We start from the raw sequence: 15,582 nt of genomic DNA, 5'->3' as shown, positions 1-15,582 counted from the left end.
AGTAGTTTTCATGGTATCTACTTTTCTATTTATATTTTTGACTAGTTACTTTTACTTCACTACATTCCTAAAAAAAAAAAGAATGTACTTTTTACTGACACATTTTGGATGCTTAGCAGGACTAGAAAATAGTCAAATGTACGCACAACAGAACATCCATTGTCATCCCTACTGCCTCTGATCTGGCAGACTCACTAAACACAAATGCTTCGTTTGTAAATTATGTGTGAGTGTTAGAGTGTGGCCCTGGCTATATTTACATTTAAAAACGCAAGAAAATGGTGCCGTCTGGATTGATTAATATAAGGAATTTGAAATGATTTATACTTTTACTTTTGATACTCGAGAAATTACATTTGCTTTTGATACTTAAATAAAAACCAAATACTTTTAGACTCTTACCCAAGTAGTATTTTACTGGATCACTTTTACTTTTACTTGAGTCATTTTCTATTAAGGAATCTTTACTTTTACTCAAATATGACAATTTTGTACTTTTTCCACCCCTGTAGAAATCATTATCACAGATATAATAACAGGTATTTTACAGTATGGAAAACAATCATTTTCATGTGACCTGAACAACTTCCTGTTTGGGTCCACCATCCATGACATTCATTCAGGGCGGTAGTGTAAGTTGTTGTCCCTTTCAGCCTCCTGGAATCAACATCTAAAGATGCTACATCCTCTGTAATGCACCCTTGAATCTTCAGCTGGACCATATCCGTTTTTGCACGTATATTTAATACCTGGGAGAAGAACAAACCAAAGGGTAAGGCCAGCTAGCTACTACTATCAGCTAGAAATGGTGTTTCGAAAAGCTAGCATGCTAGTGACGTGTTAGCTAACTGTCTGTCATACAGACATTTCAAAGTATCTGGTCAGGCCGCAGTCAGTAGTTAGCTTGCTACTCGCTGAATAATGTTTGGAATTGCATTTATGGGGCTTTATTTCGGTAAACATTACAAACAGTAAGCGCACCAACAGAACTAGCTAGCTAACTTAGATAGCTTGCTAGCCAACTCGAGACATAGCGAGCTATTATTTTTGTTGATATTCCAGCCATCCAAGGTCTACTTTGGTTTCATTGGTGAAAATACTAATACCAAACTTAGTAAGTACTCCTCATCTGGAGAGTGGAAATGCATTCAGGCCGTTGATTCGGATGCTCCTTTTATTCTTATCACACGATGGCGTCACGAGAATTCGTTCTATTTTAATTCATAAAGAAGACCATCACCATCAAGGTTTCCTGGGGTAAAGTTAAAAATAAGCCTATATGTGGCTACATGGATACCCATTTATTTTAGGACCTCTTCTCTTAATAGATAAAGTAAAACTTGCTTGCCATTGTATTATTGTTGTCAAAGGGAATCCCAAACTATGTTGTGTAACCAGTTAGTTGGGTCAGCTGATATTGAAAGTGAAAATATTTTTTCTTTGTATATTTTCCAGCCAAATGAACGCAGCTGCATTCCCCTCTCCTACTGCAGAGATGGCGGAGATTAACCGCATCCACTACGAGCTGGAGTACACAGAGGGCATCAGCCAACGCATGAGGATTCCAGAGATGCTCAAAATGGGCCCCTACGGTCATGACAACCCTGAGGCAGGCTCACGTGACCTGCACAACGTCATGATGCAGGTCCCAGAGAGGATCGTAATGTCTGGTAGCTATTACGTTGGTCCTCCATAGGGTCTTAGTAGTGTTGATACTCCTGGGCCATGTTCATTAGGCTCGAAACGGGATCAATTGATTTCAAATGGATGGGGTTCTCACTGACTCTAGTTTCATTTTCCCATTGTAAACGATTTTAGTCTTACTGAACATAACCCTGTATTGGCCCTTATGTGACACCCTGCCTGACTGCTTTTCTCAGGAGATAGTGAGGACTCCCAGTTCCCGAGACCCAGAGACCTGGACCTGATCCAGTCCACCCCGCTAGAGAGCCTGTCCCTGAAGACACCTCCTCGGGTCCTTACCCTCAATGAGCGGCCACTGGACTTCATGGAAACGGAGCGCAGTGCAGCCCCAGCCCAGCCCAGTGAGGAGGTAAGGTACTGGGGGAGGGAGAGTCTATAAATGGACAGAGATCGTACTGATCGGGTGACGCAATGGACCAGGCATGTGTGAACAAGCGGTATCAATCCCTGGTCATCCAAGCAGCTCAAGACTGTGCTAGCCCTCTGAGCTAAAGCCTAGACATTAGTTCTGTGAGCTTACACAAATGTTCAGATCTCTGGCAAAGCCATTTGTCTTGTGAGCATAGTTCATAGAACCACTTCCTCTACACTGACAATGGGGAGTTTATTTGAAAGTGACGGCAAAGTCAGTGTTTTACGGGAAGAGGATATCAGTATTTATGTGTTCTCCACTCCTAATAGGTGCGTTCGCAAGGGCGGTTGCGGCGGGAACGTTCAGCCAGCGAGAACACCACTGTCCGTCGCAATAGCCAGATTGCCAGAAACGATTCAACGTAAGTAGCCTATCAACTGTGGTCCACACCCCAGTAGTGCCATCCACAATCCACCACCACACCCCTCTCCTCTTCCACAAGCCTGTTCTTCTTCCTTCCATCTGTCCAGTGGTTTTCCCTGTCTGCTGGCCTGTTTGTCTATCTCTCACTCTGTTGATTTGTTGTGATAATGATTTGACTGTAGTTGGGTGTCTGTTTCTAGCCGGTGGTGTTGCCCACTCTGTAGCCTGTTTGGTTGGTAGTTGTATCTGGGTCTGCACCCTGTGCTGTTGCAGTTCTGTGTCAGTGTGAGATTAGTACCAGGGAGAGGCACCTTACAGTAAACATGGCATAGAACCATTTCATTTTTTAAAAGCTTATTTCACTATACAAAGTCCTTGGGGGTCCTATTTTGTTCAGAGCATCTTTGTGGGAGATGACTCATTGGGACCTTAATTAGGACCTTTCCATGCTTTTGTGTCCGTATCTCCCTTCCTGGTAGAGGGTTAGGTATAGTTCAGTGGTGCACTAGTATGATCTGTTTGACATCACCCCATCAGTACCATCTCTGTCACTCTTTGGTGGCTGTTATCTCTGCACAGTGAGTAAAGTGCGGATGGTCTTTCTCCCCTCCCTCTCCTTCACTCTCTCTCCCCCTCTCTCTCTCTGCTCTGTTTTCTCTGGCTTGACCACTCATGTTGGTGGGGGCAGTGTGAACCCGTCCCTCCCAGCCCCTCTCCGCGCCTGCCCCCCTCTCGCCATGGCCGAGGACGAACAGAACCTGTACAGCGCTAGCGGCGTTCTCTCTTTCATCCAGTCCACCACGCGCCGGGCCTACCAGCAGGTCTTGGAGGTTCTGGACGAGAACCACCGCAGGTGACCCCATGACCCCTCCTCTTAAGGTCATCTCTAGGCTGACCTCTCCCACTCTGCTCACCGTGCAGAGATTAACCCCTCAATTCAATACAATACAATTGTTTTAATCCTCTCTGAGGCAATGAAGTCCCTGCTGTTGTCTCTTTCGCATGGACAGGGTCATCAAATCAGTTCTCGGGTGTTGGACAATTGAACAAAAACTATAATCGTATAATTTGGACATTTGCTCAATGAACAAAATGATTTCTCTTGACCGTATTTGAATCATTTCTTTTGGGGCAATGGGTAGGGAACACCTGGTGATTTGTAACACGCAGTAACACTAATAATATGTCATGATGTATATTTATTTATCATTGCAAATCAAGATTGACTTTGTCTGATGTGCTGTTATTGAGCTGTGGCCTCACTCAGTGCTTGACTGAATTGGTTGAGAGGAGAGTAGTGTGTGGAGCGAAGTCATATTTTCATTGAAAACAGTAGAGTTTTAAGTTAGTGCTGTTCTTGCTCGATCCATGTGCTGTAAGGCCATTATCAAGCAATGTCAACAGCCAACCTATATAGTGATGTGTATTGTCTACTCTCTGAGGAGAAGTGTATTGGAGATGAATATATTGGTAGTCTGTTTTACACTGAATGATCAAAGTCATAGACATTGGAACTACGAATTTCAAGAGTGAGTGTGAGAGACTTTGGGATTGCATGTGTGAGACACTGTTTGGTATGCTGCTCTATCTCTATTGCTTCCTCTCTCCCTTCCCTGTTTCTGCCTTCTTCAGCAAGCCATCGCTGCGAGGGGGGTCTGCCTTGACCTCTAACCCTCTGCATGAATCCAGGTAACTCCACCTGGCACGTAGACTTCACCCCTCTCTCTTTCTCCCTCTCTGTTCTTTTTCCTCCTCTCTCTTTCCTTTCATCATATAGGCCATAGTTATTGTCAGAAGAGGATGAGTGTTGCTGTCAATAATAGTTGAGAAGATAATTGGGCAATGAATAATGCATGTCTATTGAACTGTTGTCAATGTATTGTAAATGTATTTATAATAGAAATACATTGACAATAATTGTTTGACAATCTGTCTTTTACATCATCATTGATCAACGATCGGAAAGATCATCATGCCTGATCCGTGATAGAAATGGTTAACCAGGATGTGTTTGGTCTATTTCTCTTCACCCAAGGCTTGCTCTGGCCACTCTAGACACTACTCTGGATGTCTCCATGGCTCCTGATGACATGGCTGTCGTAGATGCAGCAACACTTCGACGGCAGGTCTGCTCCTAATACATTTAGACTGTACTGTACTTCTATGGAAGGTATATCATTAAGCCCACATGTTTTGTTTTGGCTATATTGGTTGGTGGTGTTGATGTGATTTTCATTGGTGTGCCTATAGATCATCAAGCTGAACCGGAGGCTCCAGCTCATAGAAGAGGAGAACAAGGAGAGGGCCAAGCGTGAGATGATCATGTACTCCGTCACCGTAGCCTTCTGGCTTATCAACAGCTGGGTTTGGTTCCGCCGCTAGAACCCTTTCCTCCGATCCACTGTCAGAGAGTGGAGAACAAAGCCTCTCCTCTTCTATGTGTCAAATGTTAGCAAAATGTACTCTCTGCACTTAGTCCCATCGCTGGATGGCCTTGCTATTGGGCAATGGGATGTTTGTTTTCATTTAATTTTATTGTAACCATGTACTTGTACATTTTTTTACAATGCTATATAATTGTTTTGTTTTTTTGGGCTTAAGAAGCAACGCTTGACTCGGCTGTAAATATTTCTTAATGTTACTCAGTTGTAATCATTGCCCCCGAGGCATTTCCAACAGATAAGAGGTCTAAAGAAAAGGGGAAAAATAAGCCACAGTGGAGACAAATCGAAATGGGCTACATATGTTAAATATTTATTTGGGACTGGAGTGATGTGAAAAGATGTAAAAATGTTGTCAAGTACTATTGTTAAATTGTAAGATAATACATCATGTTAAATTTTCTCATGGGTTTAATTGATGTATAATACTGAAAGGAAACAGTCACACTATTGCTATTACACCATTTTGATTCATTATGTATGGCCCATATCCACCAAGCCATAGGCATGATATGCTATTTCTCATATTTTATCTTCAGTTCCTACCTTTTTTTTTTTTACCAAGAACTCGCTGGCTGGAGCACAATGTTTTCAAATTGGTTGTAGTTTTCAGTCATAATGTGCCAGCATATTATGCTGAGATTCATACAATTTTATTTGAATAAATGACAAAATAGTAAATTCTGATGTTTGAGTTTAGATGTATTAATTAGCCGTGTTGGAAGCTACTATGAAAATATAGTTTACGTTGCTACCAATTACTTCACACTGGAAGAAGTTAAGATACGCTAAAGCTACCCATAAGAAAAATATGGCATCATTAACTAAAGTTACTTAGGAAAAGTAGTTCACAACCTCCAAACTACGTCATGAACAATTATCACATCTAAATGTAATAGACTACAAATTGCAAGAACATATCACTCTTGGGTCAGATGTTAAAGAATGTGTAATTTAGCCTTTTGAACACAATGTGATGTAGCCTATTAAACACCAAGCTACTGCTAAATATAATTAAATTACTAGTTGAACTAATTGTTGGTCACTACTCCGTAACACTTCATTAGTATGTTATGTATATTGTTATTACAATGTAAATTGGAATCACGTCTATGGTTGGAAGTTGGAACCCTCTTCTGATCATTTTCTAAACTGGAACAAACTTAGCGCGTTAGGGTTGCTGTCCGGAACGTATTTATTGTTACACGCCGTCAGAAACTGTCATGGCATCCGGATACATTGTAAGTCGTGGTGTGCTAACGTTTGGAATTCACTATCATCATGTTTGTAGAAATGTACTACTTACACAGACCCGAGAGAAGAAGCGATGGATGAAAGCATACACTCTTTTGATGGAAAGAAAGTTGAAGATAGAAGGGCTTCCACCACCTAAGCCACGGTAATGATAGCTAAGATACCTTGGTATCATTGGGATCAAGTCAAGGCCATTTGTGTTGGTGCTCATAGTTAACGTTAGCTGAAATTACTATATTATAGCCAATATAGAAGACTACTGTATCTTAGGTACATACTGATTTCATGCACCGTGGTCATAGTTATTAATTTCTCCTTGCTCTGTCTCCTAGCTCTCAAAAACCTAACTGGGACTACCATGCAGAAGTCCAGGCATTCAGCAGCCGCCTTAAAGAAAACTTCTCCCCAGAGCTCCTGAAGACAGCCTTCGTGAACCCCTGTTACATTCAGTCAGAGAAAGAGAGGAGGCAGGCACTCGGCGTGGACTCTGAAACGGCCGCTCTGGTCCTGGGGGACAACATTCAGCTGAACACACAGGGCTTGGAGTTCACCAAAAGCTTCCTGTCTGACTGGTGCAGGGCCAGCTTCCCTAGCCTGCCCAGCAAAGGAGTGGTTGCCATTGTCAGCCACCTGACCAGTCATCCAGTAGTTTGCCATGTGGCGCGGAACCTTGCCATTGAGGACCTAACTATGAGCGCTCAATTCCCTGTCCCTGATGAAGTATTGCACAGTACGTTCCTCGCTGTGATCGGAGCACTCCAGGAGAGCAGTGGAGCTGAGAGAGCAGGCCTTTTCCTTCGGGTAAGAGGAAGATCCGCACAACTTTCAACACACACCCAACTAACGGTTAAGATTAAACATTTCAAATGAACATTAGATTGCTTGTGTATCTAAAGATGATCTCACCTCCCATGCCCTCTTCTCTCCCACCAGGATTTCCTGGTCACCCAGTTGGTAGGTAAAGACCTATTTGAAATGTGGTCGGTGGTGAACCCCATGGGGCTGCTGGTGGAGGAGCTGTCCAAGAGGAACGTGGCCCTCCCAGAGCCTCGTCTCACCAGGTCGGCCGGTGCCGGCACCGTGCTCCCACTCTACTTTGTAGGGCTGTACAGGTACGCCTCACTGGCCACTCCCATCCGTATGCCTCCTGATAAAGCCAGGAGGTTTTCCTGATCACGAGACCTGACCAGGAATACGCTGTGACCCAGGACCTAAAGTATTTTTTCCCTGGTCGGGACAGATGATCAGGAAAAACTCTTGCTGTTACTTATGGAGTGTGAGAGGTGTGTGGTAGTGTTCTACCGGTAGTTTGTTGTTTATTGATTATGCTACTGAGTGAGTGTGTGTGTTTGTGTCCTCAGTGATAAGAAGATTTTTGCAGAGGCTCCAGGGGAGACAGTTCTGGCTGCAGAGGAGGAGGCCGCACGCGTGGCCCTGAGGAAAATCTATGGCTGCACTGAGAACCGGAGACCCTCTAACTTCTCTGCAGCAGAGGAGAAGCTCGGACTCCTACCCTCAATCCATCAGCAGCAGCTAAAGGACATGTCACCCCAAGCACTATAATGTCTTCCACCAGTTGATGACAGCTCATGACATGCCAGAGGGTCAAAGTCAAGCGGTTCCCTTAGCCTATCAGGACCAACCTCTCACAGACTCATAAACTCAAACCTAGGGATACCCTCCAAACTATGTGGTCTGCTCAGCCCTTTAAATTAGAGGACTGTCCTTTGGCAAAATAATGTTTTTTTGTGTAATATATTATTGATTTAAAAGCAAAATGTATGTGTATCCCTGAGCATGTCTCTTGAAAGAATGTTTATTATACCATCTTTGGTTTAACCTGTCTGCTTATTATTGGGTGTTATTCATTAATGTATGACTGTCCCACAACAGTTGACATTAGTCTGCTCTAAAAAAACATGGGTTAGCAATGTGCAAAATATCTGGATTGATATCACAAGAGTAGGATCCACGACACTATACATTGGAAGGTCATTTTTGGGCTAGTCGGGATCACCTGCTGTGATTGGTTGCCAGGATAATGTCCCTGACATCCATAGTGGGAGATGTGGCTCCCTCTTTTATCCTCTGCTAATACCACTGCAACCAATCGGCAGAACTTGGAGTGAGAACTCGACTTAAGTGTCTGGCCTGGTTTATTAAAGCTGTATTTTACTATGAAAAGTCTGACACCAGTATAGACACCCGTTTTGGCACTTTGCAAATGCACTTTTATTGTGCATTTATTTGCACAGGTTGGGAACCAACTGGATAATTGCTCTTTGACCTCAACTGGGTAATCTGTCTATTACTTCAAATTACTTTTACAGAAAGTATTTGGATTCTGCAATTCATTATTACAAATTGAATATTTTATCTGTAGTGATTGCAAGCAGAATATAGCATGGCTGAACAGTGATGTTACATGTGGGTGTGTAATATACACTCGTTTCACTCTCCATCTGGTCCACTTCATGCCAACTGTGCTATCATCCCTCCCTGGTCCCTCGAAGCATCGGCAGCAGAACCTGTGGGCCTAGCTTCCTCCTTTCTCGTCTGTTCTTTTTTAAAGCAGTCATTTAGCCTTTAGAAGGGGAATGAAGGGCTCTATCTGCAGGCAAGAAGTGTAGGCCAGCCCTAATAGGCCTACATCCCAATATATTCATCACTAGGATCACAGAGCAGGGTAGAAGGGGTTGCATCCTCATTCATGTTCATCTGTATTTTGTCTTAAAATGATAATCTGCACTTATTTATCTGCACTGATACATTTCTATTGAGAGACTGTTTCTTGGCCCGGATTCAAAAAGCATCTCAAGTAGGAATGTTGATCAAGGCTAAGTTTTGACTTTTGAATCATATTGACAAGAGGGGCAACCTCATCCTAGATCAGCACACCTATTCTGAGATGCTTTATGAATATATGCCCTGTACTCTTGACCTATTTTAAGCCAGTGTCCTCCAAGGTAAGCTGTCAAAGCAGATCTTCTCTCCGATGTAGGCTACTCAGTGGGACCTAGTCACCCTTGGAGTTCAAATCAAATTTGATTTGTCACATGCGGTGAATACGACAGTGAAATGATTACTTACAAGCCCTTAACCAACAACGCAGTTTTAAGAAAAAATATGTGTTAAGAAAGTAGTTACTAAAATAAACTGAAGTAAAAAATAAATACATTTGAAAAATAACTAATAATTAAGGAGCAACAATAAAATAATAGTAGTGAGGCTACATACAGAGGGTACAGGTACAAAGTCAATGTGTGGGTGAACATGTACATGTAGGTAGAGGTAAAGTGTCTATGCATGGATAATAAACAGAGCAGCAGCAGCTTAAAAATTGGGGTGGGGGGGGGCAATGAAAATAGTCTGGGTAGCCATTTGATTAGCTGTTCAGGAGTCTTATGGCTTGGGGGTAGAAGCTGTAAAGAAGCTATTGGGACCTAGACTTGGTGCTCCAGTACCGATTGCCGTGTGGTAGCAGAGATAACAATCTATGTCTAGGGTGGCTGAAGTCTTTGACAATTTTTAGAGCCTTCCTCTAACTGGTATAGAGGTCCTGGATGGCAGGAAGCTTGGCCACAGTGATGTATGTTCCAATAAACAGCACTTGTTTTTATACAGTAGGAGCCATGGATGTGAAGCACAGTCACTCACATGGGCACAGCAGCCTTTTCTTTCACTTTCAATGCAGTAGTCCATCACACTATATGTAACTCAACATTGTGTGCTGTTTTTTCCTGAATGATAAGAAAAGCAATAAGAATAGCACATTCTCAAATAGTGTTCCACCACTAATAAATAAGCAATTTATGATTATTGAAATGTATAACACATAATCGCCTAAGGTGACATACAAACTTCTACACATCTCTGACATCTTCAATTCTATTCTAACTATTCTATTCCTCTAATTCTTGTTCCAATGTAATGATACCCTAATAATAGATGTACATCTTAAGATGTATGAGATGAGGGGTGTTTCCTCTTTGTATGATGAAAAGGAATGTGCCTGGAATTAGGACACATGATGCAATGATAAGTGTCAAGCTGCTGGGTGGCGCTGGTTTGCCCATGGAAACTAAGCGCGGATAGTGCGTGACTCCTCGTTCAGCCGACAGCACAAGTAGCCGCTCTACTCCGTTCCTTTCAGACAGAGTCGGTACCCGTTTAGCAGCAAAAGCTTTTCCCTTTACTTGTAATTCCCCATCCTTCCCTGGTTTTATTTTTCTTCCCCTATTTGTCCCAGTCATGGCGGCGAGTGCGAAAAGAAAGCAGGAGGAGAAACACCTGAAGATGCTGAGAGAAATGACGAGTTTGCCTCCCAACAGAAAGTGCTTTGACTGCGATCAGCGCGGCCCAACCTATGCCAACATGACGGTGGGGTCTTTCGTCTGCACCTCCTGCTCTGGCATACTGTAGGTACACATGTGATTGAATGAGTGACATTTTCATTCCGCGTTGACAGGCCGCAAACATGTCTGCTAACTAGCTACTTACTAACGTTAGCTAGCTAACCGTTAGCTAGGCTAGCTATCCACCCCCTCCCCGTCTCTTTTCATTTAGAACCGCAATTGTCTTGTGAGTTGGGTGTCTGCTGTGCTAGCTATAGGTAACTAAATGGAGGCAGATTTTCGCGATATATCTAGTACAATAATATGATCGTTTACTAACTAACCAGATACAGATATCATCTATTTGGCTAGTAAGCTCGCTGGTGGCTAGCCACATAACGGCAATTTACCGGTAGCTAGCTAACGTTAGCTGGCTCCAATCAGTTAACCAGTTTACAGGAGTAGTAACTAACTGGTAAGCCGCTAGATGTGAAAGTGTCTAGGCAAGAAGTCTGACTATGATGTGTGTTTTTCTATAGTTAAGAAACGTGTCACCTGCTGCTGCAGTCTTTTCACACTGCAACCTAGTCTCAGGGGTAGACGTAACATAGGATGTGTTCGTAAATAAATTAGTGGTGCCCAGAGTGCACTCGGGGCGTTCGTAAATGCAGAACATTCAGAGCGGTCACTGGGCGCTCTGGCGGAGGAGTAGGGTTGAACGGAGCGTTTTGACCTCAGAACAGTAGTCAAGCACCCACGCTAATTGACTAGCTTACTAGCTACTTCCAGACACAAATGAGAGAATATCTCATTCTGACCATTTTACTCGCCCTAGCAGAGCTGTTTTCATGTTATCCACAGCGTTGGTGACTGTATCTGTGCCACTGGCAACAATTGAATTATTCATTTTGCCGACTTTTACTGACACCGGCCATATTCAACGGGTGTTGAGCATTGTAAATTCATCACTTATTCTGCGCTCTGGCACACTCAGAGGGCCCTGAAATCGGAGTAGATAGCCAGAATGAATTTACGAACACGCCCATAGTAAACGAAAATCCGGGACACTCAAAATAGGTAGGGCTCTATGACTTCTTTTTTTTAAACATTTTTTATTAATTAAATGATTGAATTAATTAAATTATACATTAAGTTAGAATCCTTCATTTATGAGATTTGAGCACTCAACCTTTGGGTTGCTAGATGTTCACTAGTATTATTCAAATCACATTTTATTGGTCACATATACACATGGTTAGCAGATGTTATTGCAAGTGTAGCGAAATGCTTATGCTTCTAGATCCAACAGTGCAGCAGTGTCTAACAGGTAATATCTAACAATTCCACAACAAAACCTAATATCTAACAAATTCCACAACAAAACCTAATACACACAATCTAGTAAAGGAATGGGATAAGAATATATAAATATATGGATGAGCAGTGACAGAGCGGCTAAGATGCAATTTATAGTATAGAATAGATACGGTATAAAGTATATACATATGAGATAAGTCATGCGAGATATGTAAACATTCTTAATGAGACCAGCCTGCACACTAGCAAGCTAACTTTGCTCCTCATGTGGCTAGCTAGCATTTTTTAGTCTACCACCTAACTCAGCTAGTTATCGAACCAGGCAAAGTTGACCACATTAAAACAAGTGTCATCTACCTAGCTAACTATACAGGTAGGGATTTGACTATTGATCATTCCCATTGAAACCTATTTTCTGGCTCACTATTTAGCTAACAATATTAATGTGATCCAAGGTTGATGCTGTACCTCTGGCTTGTACTATTGTGTAACCAAGCATCTGTATAGTTTGGGATTTGAGGATTAGTGGGACTGAAGCTGTTTTTTTTCTCCTCCGTTCTACCACCGGAATAATGCAATGTCAAATATTGTTGAGGAAATGTGTGTAAAATATATATAATATTTATATGTGTATATATAATTTATTTATTTAATTTTTTTTATAACACCATACAGGCAGAGAAAAAAAACTAGAATTTTTGATGTGCTGCAGCTATTTCATGTCAACCTGACCTTGTTTGTTCAGAATCTGACAATGCCTGGTGGTTGCATGCATGGTAATGAACGACCTGTTACATATCTTAAACAGAGGACATCACTGGTGTACTGTTCACCATTTCCTGGTTTGCAGCTATGTTGAAGATCATCCGGTGTCTTCAACAGCAGCAAGCTTGTTTGCGTGTGTCATCATTGAAATAATTCCTGCTGACATACAAATGAGATGAAAATGAACCCAGCGCTCCCTGCTTTGCCAGCCTATAATATTCTGCAGTAGATCTATATGATGTCATTATGCTAATATTTTCATAATCACTTGCAGAACATCTTTCTTCTCAGGTCTTTGGGGGGGGGGGATTTCAGTTTTTTCTCTTGCTTACACAGTTAGGCTTAAAACCACCCATGTTGTGCTAGTCAGTACATTTGCAGATTCTTCTCTAGCATCATAGTTTGTGTATGAGGTTTGCTGTAGCCTTCTGCTGAACTCAATTGCACCCAGTTTGCATAGGCTACACTGCAGAGCTAGGTTAGCAACCAATACCTCTCTCGGTCTCTGTAGTGTCTTGACACAAGTTCCTGAGCACCAGCCTCACCCTTAGGACACAAGCCCACCACTGTTTGCCATGCCCTCTGTGGAGACACTTGTGTAACCTTCAGAAAGAAACACAACCACATTGGTTATTAATTCAATAAGATGTTCATTGTAATGTCCTGATTACTTCATCAATGCTGCCCAGTGAGACGCCGGGCTTCGCTTTCCTTCTTCAATGCCTCACTGAGGTCAACCTGTCATGGTCCATTAGCAGATAATGGTTAGCTTAATAATGGCAGAAAAGGGGAAGTGTGTGTCCCTCCCTTACTCTATTAAGACCTTAATAGCTCCATTAAGAAGTAGGGGAATTGAGACTGACCTATATGCTGACCACACCGCCTGCGTTGCATTCGCAAGCATTGCAAAATGAATGTACACATACAATGTTATTCAATCATTTCATCTAAATTGCTTGCGCGTGTTAAAGAGCGTCTGTGTAGCCAGGCGCTAAAATAGAACTTGGTTCTATTTTTGATGCGTGATGCACTGCAAGTCCAGCCTTTCCCATCTCCTCATTGGTTTTTAGGAGCATAGGGTGATTGAAATCTGAACTGAGGTCCACACTCCAGTCCAGTTGGTGGTAGTAATGCACCTTAAAGTTGGTTGCCAACTGCCATATAAAGTCCAAAGAATAATACTACTACTGATTCTGCTACTAATACTACTGATTCTGCTACTAATACTACTGATTCTGCTACTAATACTACTGATTCTGCTACTAATACTACTGATTCTGCTACTAATACTACTACTGATTCTGCTACTACTACTAGTACTTCTGCTACTTGCTACTACTACGGATTCTGCTACTACTACTTCTGCTACTTACTACTACTGATTCTGCTACTAATACTACTACTACTGATTCTGCTGCTACTACTACTACTGCTACTTACTACTGCTACTACTGATTCTGCTACTGCTACTACTGATTCTGCTACTGCTACTACTGATTCTGCTGCTACTTACTACTGCTACTACTGATTCTGCTGCTACTTACTACTGCTACTACTGATTCTGCTGCTACTTACTACTGCTACTACTGCTACTACTGATTCTGCTACTACTACAACTACTGCTACAGGAGGAGAGATTACTAGAAACTAACTGGGTTTCCCCTTTTATCTGTGGATTCATTGTCAGAGTAGAAAACACAAACAATTTTGTGTGACTCAAAATGGGTCAAAATTCTACAAAGATCGAGTAAAATAACAACCCAATCTTTATAACCCAGGACAAATTAGCTAAGCTAGCTAGCTAAATGTCCATGAGTGGTTCATGTGTTTGGACCTGACCTTTCAACCTACGTATCCAGATTGCATCTGTTGTGGAGGTTCAAAATCAACGTGTGCCCAGTGTAGTCCAGCATGTTAGCTGCTTCCCAGTCTGGTTTTAAGGTGCCCCTGTCTCCGTGTTGGGTTTGCCCTGTCAGAATTCTTCTTGCACCCCAATGTTGGACAGTAGCCCCTTTCTCTTATTACACACATTGGCACTGTTTTAGGTACGTACTTGCATCATTAGGTCGAGTCTATCTGGGTGCTCTGTGTTTATGTCTTTGTTCTGGCACCTAAGGTGTTTGTGCACTCACGTGCACTTCAACTGAGAACACTGTTAGAATCATTGTTTGCAGATGGACATAGTTTGGCCCTTCCGTCTCTCATCTCTCTAATAGTTCTGCAGGGATTACACTGTGAATTTCCCACTTGTGCTCTGGTATTACATTTTGTGATGGGGGATAATTTAGTTATTTTCTAAACTCAGACACACAGGCTCCTCTGAAGAGTTTCACACTGTCTCTGACTGTGTAATGTGAAAAAGAACCCAAGATGGTAGCCAAAACTGTAAAGTGTATAGGCTAGCCATTTCAGGTAGGTTATTAATATGTTGTCTAGCTAGTGGTCTATACCTTGTTCCAATTAAATAACACAATAGCTAGCTGGGCCATCTTTAGAACTAGTGGGATTGGATTTGGTTTCCCAGCAGAACAATGACCTCATCTAACCTATCCTCCTTTCTGCTGATCAGGCTATCCATTTCACTTATGAGGTTAAACTGAGTCTTATGCAAATCTTTCTTGGCAGGACTTAGCGACTGTCATGTTGCTGAGATAGAGAGATGTGTGGGAGGCAGGGGAAATGACTGTTTTGCTGTCTACCTCGTGGTACTCTATGTATGCAGGAAGCCTGGTGTGATTCTAGTGTGGGGAAGTGGTGGCATGTCCCATTGGCCCTGTTTTGCAACAGTAGGGTGGTTAAACAGGAAGTGGAAAAGTGCAGGAAGTTGCGAATTGACTTCTTCTCTCACTTTGCTTCCCAGGAAGGGTAGAGGAGGTTAGCGCTGACTGAGAGACATCAAATTACTTTACGTGGGACAATTTCCCACACCCAGATTAGTATTTTTAAGGGTGGACTCTGTATGAGCATGCTTTTAAGTCCAGGAGTAGGTTTA

General features: G+C 42.4%; 3 protein-coding genes across 33 annotated transcripts in view; all 3 read left to right on the top strand.

Annotated features, from left to right (window-relative positions):
* Positions 1–555: 555 nt before the first annotated feature.
* On the top strand, positions 556–5,601 carry LOC110507173 (mitochondrial fission factor homolog B). 4 transcript variants are annotated; one of them, XM_021587067.3, is made up of 8 exons: positions 561–772; positions 1,456–1,670; positions 1,881–2,053; positions 2,386–2,477; positions 3,168–3,332; positions 4,112–4,168; positions 4,515–4,605; positions 4,730–5,601. In XM_021587067.3, the coding sequence occupies exons 2-8, from the start codon at positions 1,460–1,462 to the stop codon at positions 4,859–4,861; spliced, it is 921 nt and encodes a 306-aa protein (XP_021442742.1). In that variant the 5' UTR covers positions 561–772; positions 1,456–1,459; the 3' UTR covers positions 4,862–5,601. The 4 variants fall into 4 exon arrangements, with proteins under 4 accessions (XP_021442745.1, XP_021442742.1, XP_021442744.1 ...); XM_021587069.3 differs by lacking the exon at positions 3,168–3,332 and having other exon boundaries at positions 575–772; XM_036965062.2 differs by lacking the exon at positions 4,112–4,168 and having other exon boundaries at positions 575–772.
* Positions 5,602–5,948: 347 nt separating this feature from the next.
* LOC110507170 (large ribosomal subunit protein mL44) lies at positions 5,949–7,969 on the top strand. The gene is given in 5 exon segments (XM_021587061.3): positions 5,949–6,319; positions 6,507–6,975; positions 7,108–7,286; positions 7,536–7,716; positions 7,719–7,969. Coding segments are annotated over 5 exon segments (1,041 nt in total). The 5' UTR covers positions 5,949–6,143; the 3' UTR covers positions 7,755–7,969.
* Positions 7,970–10,177: 2,208 nt separating this feature from the next.
* Positions 10,178–15,582, top strand: part of LOC110507166 (arf-GAP domain and FG repeat-containing protein 1) — a 40,606-nt gene continuing 35,201 nt past the window's right edge. For 12 of the 28 annotated variants that reach the window (XM_021587057.3, XM_090224544.1, XM_090224548.1 and 9 more), the window contains exon 1: positions 10,200–10,592. In XM_021587057.3, coding sequence (XP_021442732.3) covers positions 10,426–10,592 — 167 coding nt within the window. In that variant the 5' untranslated portion in view covers positions 10,200–10,425. Of the gene's footprint in view, positions 10,593–15,582 lie in introns of all 28 variants that reach the window. The other 16 variants (XM_090224547.1, XM_090224545.1, XM_090224542.1 and 13 more) reach the window with 2 other exon arrangements.

This window comes from Oncorhynchus mykiss, chromosome 27, assembly GCF_057628025.1.
Source record: "Oncorhynchus mykiss isolate SJ-2025 chromosome 27, ASM5762802v1, whole genome shotgun sequence".
Lineage (NCBI taxonomy): Eukaryota > Metazoa > Chordata > Actinopteri > Salmoniformes > Salmonidae > Oncorhynchus > Oncorhynchus mykiss.
The sequence above is the reverse complement of the archived record's forward strand: the minus strand, read 5'-3'. Positions and strand labels throughout refer to the sequence as shown.

Coding starts and splice junctions, on each gene's coding strand:
- LOC110507173 (XM_021587067.3), top strand. CDS start 1,460: ATGAACGCAGCTGCATTCCCCTCTCCTACTGCAGAGATGGCGGAGATT. Junction 1,671..1,880: donor AGAGAGGATCGTAATGTCTG/GTAGCTATTACG, acceptor TGCTTTTCTCAG/GAGATAGTGAGGACTCCCAG. Junction 2,054..2,385: donor CAGCCCAGCCCAGTGAGGAG/GTAAGGTACTGG, acceptor CACTCCTAATAG/GTGCGTTCGCAAGGGCGGTT.